General features: G+C 40.8%; 1 protein-coding gene across 1 annotated transcript in view; it reads left to right on the forward strand.

The window, feature by feature from the left end:
• Positions 1-3261, forward strand: part of SLC9A4 (solute carrier family 9 member A4) — a 34080-nt gene extending 30819 nt beyond the window's left edge. Inside the window, exons 11-12 of the mRNA XM_030476474.1 lie at positions 53-140; positions 2960-3261. Coding sequence (XP_030332334.1) covers positions 53-140; positions 2960-3261 — 390 coding nt within the window. The remainder of the gene's footprint in view (positions 1-52; positions 141-2959) is intronic.
• The last annotated feature ends 5218 nt before the right edge of the window (positions 3262-8479 follow it).

Here is an 8479-nt window from a genome sequence, read left to right on the forward strand (position 1 = left end):
CAAATGGCAGAGGCAGTCACAGGCACTGAACACATTTCTGTCTCATATGCAGGTTAATACTACGGAAGTACGCTACCTCTCCTTGCCTCAGGGCCCCAGCCAGCGGACAAGACAAAAAGCCAGGCATGTTACTTTCACAGGTAATGGACATGCTTTACTCTGTATCTTACTCCAACAGTGAAAGAAACTTGGCTGGTTGATCAGTGGATTTAGCAGTACCAAATAAGTACTCCCAGGGAAGTCCCTGGCCTCTTTAAATGAGCTACACCCTTTTCTCCTTTCTTTTTGATCTGTGTTGTTTATATGGTCATTACTGCAGCAGTTTCTATCTCGTCCCAGCACCGCCTAGTTTTCTCTTCCCCATAGCAGGCTCCTGGATCCCCTGTTCTCCACTTACACCACACACAGGACCTAGTTCTTTGTGGTTGGTCTTACCCTGCCATGGGGCTGATCACCCCTGTGATGGATCCAGGCAGAGGCTCAGGCTATTTCCTCTGACTGGGGTATTGGGGGCTCTTCCCCTTGCGCCTCAAGGCTCCTCTGTGTGGAGATGACCCTCTAGTCACATAACCTAACAAAAAATCCTGTCAGAGTTTGTCCCCAAGCAGCTGGTCTCTTCTCCCCCTTTCCCAGCTTATTCTCTATGAACATTTCTGTAATAATACTGGAATTACTGGATAAAGTTATCAGCCAGTCTCATGTTATCATACGTACACAGTAAAATGCAGACCCATCCTCAGCTGCACTCTTAAGTAAGGAGACAGAAGTTAGGGATGGAGTAACACTGAATTGTCTAAGGAGACATTGCAAAACAATGTCATAGAAAATACAGAATTTAAGACACTTGAATGTTCATCATCTGTAATCTCCCTGACTTCTTTCTGAATTTACTTGTGTGAACCTGAAAGGCATTTGTGTTCCTTAGAAATATTCCTTTTCATTTCTAGCAAAATTAGCTTTAGAGATCGAAACCATATGTTTAATCTTTGTCTTTGTATCACAAACTTGGACAACAAAGTTTGTTTCATGCAGGTGCAAAATTGTTTTTTCTTCCCTTCCTGTTTTACTATGAAAGAGATGAAAGCAGGAGATCTGTGAAGGAAAACCATCTTCCTGGGGCTGGGCACTCACATGGTGGCAGCAGAACAGAAACCCAGAGGATCTGTTCAGAGGGGAAAATAGATTTACTCATGGGGATTTTTTTTCCTTTTTTCAGACAGCTGATTGATTGTTTTCAGCTCTGTTTGTCAGGACATCATGGTGGAGAATATGTACCTTTCTGAAAGATTCAAATTGTTCTACAGAGCAGCTTCAGACCTAAAAACATTTCAAACATTTTCAAGGGACCAAGTCCTGCTATACCAGACAGGCATATTATTTCAGTGGGGAGAGAGCTAAATCCTGAAACAGTGAATGCAAGTACCTTTTTATTAGTAGCTAGGCCTGAATTTGAGCCCTGCCTTATGATCTATCCAAATAGATCATATCCAATTAGGCTTCTTGGTTCAGCTTCTGGCCCCATCTGAAATTGGTTGTGTAGCATTCACACCACTTTAAATTTTCTGCAGCAGGAGGAAGCAACCCTAAACTCCACTTATAAACTGTGTTAGGATGAAATAAACTGCACATGGAAACTGAGAAGATAAATGTAAGGAATGTAGGAAATTAGAATGACAACCTCATATATGCACATATGCGTCTACAGAAATAAATGCCACCTCTTCTGCCTATGCCTGGAAGCCCTCTTGGAGCAAGCATCCTCCAGCAAGCTTGGTTTAGCTCTTATATATAGCATGTACAGAAAGTTTAATAACTGAAAGGTCATAAATAACCACAAATAGATCCTTAAACCACGTATCAGCTCGTTCTGCTACTCATACAAATGAATTATTTCTTTGACAATGCATATCATTTTTACTTGGCAGCAGTAACGCTCCCAAAGGACTAAGTAGAAGCCGTTCAAATCTGAGACAACCTAACCTATTTTACTGCTTATGGTGTGGTATGCCCACATGGCTCAAGAGAAGCAGGTTCTGCTCTTAAACCAGTCTGTGTCCCTGTTTTGTAGATGTATGTGCTAGTGCATGCATTCTTACTTTATGACAACTGTGAAGTAAACATTAGTTTAAAACAATAGTTATTAAGCTGCAATAACTTAATAACTTTTGACTATGTGACTAAAGCCATACATGTGTGCTTTAACTGCAGCAGGGTATAGTTTAATTTTATTATTCATAGACCTTCATGTTTATCTCCAGTGCTTCATAACTTGTTACAAGCTGTTTCTTAAATTAACTACGAATTGCTTTAAGACAAGTGAAAAAGTATATTCTATGAACTCAACAGAATAAGAAAGCCAGTTATTGGCCTATGGCAGGCAAATTTTTATTGTGTACTTGTGGCAAAGCAAGCTGGTAGGAGCAGGTCTGACACACCCAATGTAATCAAAGCACCCTAGAGTCAAACTCCTGGTTTCAGGTGAAACTGCTTTCTTACCAGTTGTTAATCACAGCTAACTGGTAATCTTGAGTTTCAATGCCACTATAATTACCTCTGTCACTTTTTTTCTCTTCTGCCGTGGGTTTCAAGATGCTTTTCAACCATGGTACTAGGTATACTTGTGAAATTTGTAGAAAGTTACATCAAAAAGCACTCTTGCCCTGTGAAGCCATTGAGCAGCTCTGCCAGGCACTAAAAGGTAGCTGAATGTGTTTACTTGCTGGGGTTTCAGGGTAGAGGCAAGATCAATAAAATCTTTTGAACATCAGCTTTGGGATAAAAATAAAATTTAGAGTTATTTTTAGTTCTCTATATAGTAATCATTTGAAATGCTGCAGTTTCAGGGTTTAAAACCATAATGCTGTACTGTATTGCATATCCTTTAACTGTCCCTGCCAATACTATGGTGTTTTTCTTTTCTCTTCTTCAAAATATGAATTATTTGACTGTTTTCCTTCAGATCACCACAGAAGTGGCTCTGATACTGCATTCCCAGTAATGTTTAGACCCCAGCCCCGACTACGGCCATTCGAAGCAAAGCACCGCCAGGAAGAGCTGATTCCAATGGCACATTTGGATAGACGAGTGCGCCCATCCAATCCATCAGGTCGAAGAGGAAATTCAATCAGGCAGCATCATTTCACCAGAGCAGAAAATCTAGCTCTAATGCCGAAGTCTCGATTCACTGTGGGAGAAGTGAAGGGATATGAGTCAGAAGAAGAGACAGTAAAAATGGCACCAGCCAAGCCATTAGACATATGAGGAGCAGAGAAGAGCAATGTTTGCATCTCTAGGGCCTTCTGTGCACTGCACCAGAGAAGATAACAAAGCTCTTATATGAACCAAACCACAATTTTCCTTTTGGGACCAGTGCACCTCTTCTCATATCACTTTCAAATGCTGTATCAAGGTACTTAGTGGCTCGGAGAAGACTCAAATTCTTACATGTTTATGTCAAGCTCTCTTTCCAACAAAACATTGCAGAAAAGGGGAATGTGACCTTTGTAGAGGTTTGGACATGGATTTAAATGACAATAGTTGGGCACATGCAATGCTATAGGTGGAAGCTAATACTGCCTTCCTCTGTTCTGCACTATGGCCTGCATCCAGAAGAAAGAAACACTGAAGGACATACTTGGCACATGAGTGCCAAGGCTGGTAACTTCAACTTCTTAGAGCTTTTGACCTCAGAGTAGCTAATATTTTCCAGGAAAACGTTAAAAAACAGAAAGGCATTTTTAGGCACCTAAATGTCACTGAAGATGTCTAAACAAATACTTGAGTAAAAAGGATTTTTAGTGGACATTCAGCACCACCAGAGGGAAAAAATAAAACTTTTTTTCCCCCTTTTTCTCATGTTTGCAGCTTTTATGTTTAGCAGGTCATAATGAATCATCTGTACTGAAATTGTACAAAGCTTTATGAGACTTCAGTTCTGTTTGTATTTCCTTATTGTGCCAGAGAAATGATACAACTTCCTTTTATGAAAGGACTTATTACAAGAGGATTTGGCTTTTGTACCGACACTGAATAAGCAATGAAATACAGTTCTGTACCTGAAAATGAACAAATAACCGAGCTCCACTAAAAGAGGAGTGCCTTGTGCCAGATCTCAATCCTATGGCAAGTTATATTGACATTTTATAAATCTCAAAGAAAGCATTCTTTTAACAAAAAGAGTTATCATACAAAATCAGGTCTTAAATTGCAATGTGAGTCAGCCAGTTGCCGCATGAGACTTGATGAGGCCAAAATTAGTGCCTGTGTGATGTGGTCCTTAGGCCACAGAGCTGATGCAGGTGCATGGAGTGAGGTGGCAGAGGTGTGGGACCTGCTGCTGCACTGCAGAGTTGGAAAGGGGTGGGATCTCCAAAACTGGCTGCTGGGTGATGCAGACTGGAGGCAGTCCTTGGAGACAGCAATGAAAAGAAAGTGGAAATCTGAGAGGAAGGTGAAGAAGGTGAAGAAGAATGTCTCATCTTCAAAGGGAGGCTCAGGAGACAGATTAAACAGAGGAATTACGGTCAGCTGCAAATTCAGCATTTCCTCTTTAAGAAGATTTAACCACCGGGTTGTCTGGGGGAACTGGACAGATACAAACTGTGTGAGATGAAGAAGGTTAATGGGATATCTGGAGTGGCATGGAAAGGGACTAGACATACATGATGGAAAAGAGGACTCAATTTGGTCAGGGTGTGTTTAAAATTGATTGTGCTTAATTAAGTGTGCTTAAAATTGACTCCCAAATTCTTTATTAAATATTATAAAAGTCATGGAGCATTCATATAATCACCCATTCTAAGTAAGGAGCAAAGCATTCAATTCCTAATGACCATTTATATTAGAACTAGAGAAAAATAATTAAGTCTTGCTAAAATACAAATAAATATACAAATATAAAAATTACAAATATTAATGCATAGCTGGAGTCAAATCTCCCTCTTGGCTCATTCCTAATCTTTCCTCTGATGAAATCAGTGAGCCAGGTCTTCAAAGAGTGTAAAGCCATAGAGCATCTAGAAGTTAATACAACTTTCCCAGCTTTTGTAGTCTGGTCTCCAAACTTGTAAAGTCTATTTTCAGTTTTCTTTCCTAGCAATTAGAAAACAGGACTGGAAGAAAATTTCCTTTTGTGCAATTAGTTGCTGTTAATGGTTTTGCTGGTCATCAGCCCAGAAGAAATGCTGCAGATGCCTGTATAAAATATGTTCTAATATATAAAGTTGCACTGTTTATTTGTTTTCGTGGGTATTTCATACTTGTAGACAAAAGAGTTCTTAGAGAAGAACATTAGTTATATTTTAAATAGCAATAGCTACAGCAATGTTTCACTACAAGTAACTTACTCATGCCTAGAAGGTGAAGAATTATTATTTGAAATCCAGAGAGGAAATAGGAACTTGGGCAATAAAGTCTATTTCCTTGGCACAGGGGGATAGTGCAGGACAGGTGAGTTTCAGGAAGGAATAATAATGAATAGCCTGTACCCTCAACAGCGCAGAAAATGGGAGATACACTTGAATAGAACTTGCTAACCAATGAGAAAAATAAGACAATAAGAACAGTCATAATGAGAAAATATTTTAATAGTAAAAGCAACAATGGTCAAACAGTATTTGCAGAGTTCAATAGACCCTGTACTATCAGGATCAATAGTACATTGTGAGCAACCAACAATACCTTCATATTTATCGCACAGTGTGATTAACTGTTAGATCCTGTTGTTCTTGCTTCAGCTGTTACTCTTCGACTAACATTCCAGACAAGTAGGAACTTGTAGTTAAAGGAGAATCTCTTTCTCAGAGATCTTATCATGAAGGATGCAGCAGCAAGAGGAGTGGCAGCAGTCAGGACACAATAGCAGCTACTGTAGGGAGCGCCCAATCTGTGACCTCTAGAAATAACAGTTAACAGAGCGCACTGAAAGACAGCATTGCCATGGTCCCTCCTCCAGGGGGAATGGTGCCCACTGGGAATGTCTACAACTGCATAGTCAGGGAAACAACATGGTGGCTGCATAGTAAAGCAAGCAGGACAGCGAAGGATGCTATGAAGGACCTAAAAGCAGTTTATGAGTTGCACTAGGGGAGGATATCAGCGAAGGAGTGCAGAAGCAGGGGGGATAATTTGCCTCAGAGCATGATTCAAAACTCAAGTCAGTGGAGCAGCCACGTGTCTATCAAAGCCAGAGAGGAGGAGCTGTAACAGGTGGAAAAGAGCAAATGCCCTGGCAAGAGCTCTAGATGGACTGATTTACTGCTGTGTACGTGGGCAAGAAAGTAGGCCAACTTAAAAGACCAAAGTAAGTTCAAATGTGTTTAGAGCAATTAAGGAAGATTGTATGAGATTCAGAAAAGTACGCCAGAGTTTCAGGCTGGAGAGGCTGGTAGAGAAGTAACTGTGACCATGTTCAGTGTGAGAAGGATAGTTTAATCCATGTTTAAGAAAGAGGTAGACAGAGAAAGAGGACCAGTGATACCTACAGGGGAAATCATCAGATTGCTAGAAAAACATGACTTTTAAGAAAGAGAATATGAAAATAATTGCGAAATTATTCTTATTTTCTTGTAGGTATGTTGGTTTTGTGGACTGACACTTTCAAGGTTTTTCCTGAAGCCATTAGAAACTCCTGTTTTATTGTCCTGTATAAATGGAAGCTACTATTTAAAAGCTTGTGGCAGACTCTGGAAAATATAACAAATATTTTCAACCTTCCTTTCCTTATAGAAACTTTTTGTAAATTTCTATCTACGTGTATGGATAAACCACAAATACTAAGTGGAAAAACAGATTACCTTATCTTTATATTTTGTTTGCTTTTTAGGTAGGACAATTACGTTTATTGTTTTGCCAAACTCACTGTACTTAAGAACCTTAAAATTAGAGGTGTCACGTAACATGAGTAATGTTCTGATCCAGTTAAGAGGACTGGAAATCTATTGAGCCAAGTTCTCTAATTTATTTCCTTTTGAGAATCTGTCTCAATGTTAATCTCAGTGAAACTCCTTTTTCTTTCCTGCTCTGGTTTCACAGAATGTGAAATTTCAAAAATTAATATCGGTTCTTGTTCATTTCTAGTCCACCCTTCCGCTTGGAAAAATTTGAGTTTCTACTGCCTTTCAAGCTCTGATTTTCAGAGTTTTCTTTCCTTGTCAGGGCAGACTGCAGCCACACCAACAGTGAACGGCTGGTCAGGAGTAGACTCTCAAACAGAACATCATCCCTGACTTTTTTTTACTGTCTTTGCAAGGAGCAAGCTAGGAAAAAAGAAGTATCTGTCAAGAATAGCCATAGTGAGCTGGGGGCACACGTATTAGTCATTTCCAGCATCCCTTTTATACATGCAGACACAGGTCAGATCATTAGACACCTGCTCAGTGCTCTTTTCTATATTATTCTGCTAAATACAAAATTATCATAAAACCAGCTTGAAGTTAAACTGAGGTTTTTTTGCTGGCATGTACTTCAGGTATTAATCTAGACTCATTATTTGGTACGGGGCCTAACACCATTTGGTTCTTGGATCTACTGTATTAGCAGCAGCGATAAGGGGTGAAAACAGTGAGTAATGCACGAATATCAAAATAAAAGGGCTCTTATTTTTTTAAGATATCTTGGAATAAAACAAAAAGCCCTCTAGCTAGCTTTATACATGCCTCTATTTAAGGGTAAATTCCCATTACAGGAGCTTGGGTGAGAAAACAATATATAAATGGAAGCCAGCTGTGGAAATAGCTTCAATGTTATGTGAAGGAATGACCACTGTTGTGCTCAAAAGCTCAATGTCCAAGTGGATATCAGTGAAGAGAGGTGTTCCTCAGGGGTCGGTGTTCAGGTCAGCAGCGTTTAACATCGTTTAAAATCTTTGTTGGCGACATGGACAGTGAGATTGAGTGCACCCTCAGCAAGTTTGCCGACGACACCAAGCTGTGTGGTGTGGTTGATATCCTGGAGGGAAGGGATGCCATCCAGAGGGACCTGGTCACGCTTGAGAAATGAGCCAGTGTGAATCCCATGAAGCTCAATGCCAGCATTGTGAAGTTCAACCAAGCCAAGTGCAAGATCCTGCACACGGGTCAGGGCAATCCCAAGCACAAATACAGGCTGGGCAGGGAATGGATTGAGAGCAGCCCTGAGGAGAAGGACTTGGGGGTGTTGGTTGATGACAAGTTCGACATGATCCAGCAGTGTGTGCTCGCAGCCCAGAAAGCCAACCACGTGCTGGGCTGCATCAAAAGGAGCATGACCAGCAGGTCAGGGAGGTGATTCTCCCCCTCTGTTCCGCTCTTGTGAGACCCTACCTGCAGTACTGTGTTCAGCTCTGGGTCCCCAACATAAGAAGGAGGTGGACCTGTTGGAGTGAGTCCAGAGGAGGACTGCAGAGATGATCAGAGTGCTGAAGTACCTCTCCTAGAGACAGGCTGAGAGAGTTGGGCTTGTTCAGCCTGGGGAAGAGAAGGCTCTGGGGAGACCTCATAGC

Source organism: Strigops habroptila, chromosome 2, assembly GCF_004027225.2.
Source record: "Strigops habroptila isolate Jane chromosome 2, bStrHab1.2.pri, whole genome shotgun sequence".
Lineage (NCBI taxonomy): Eukaryota > Metazoa > Chordata > Aves > Psittaciformes > Psittacidae > Strigops > Strigops habroptila.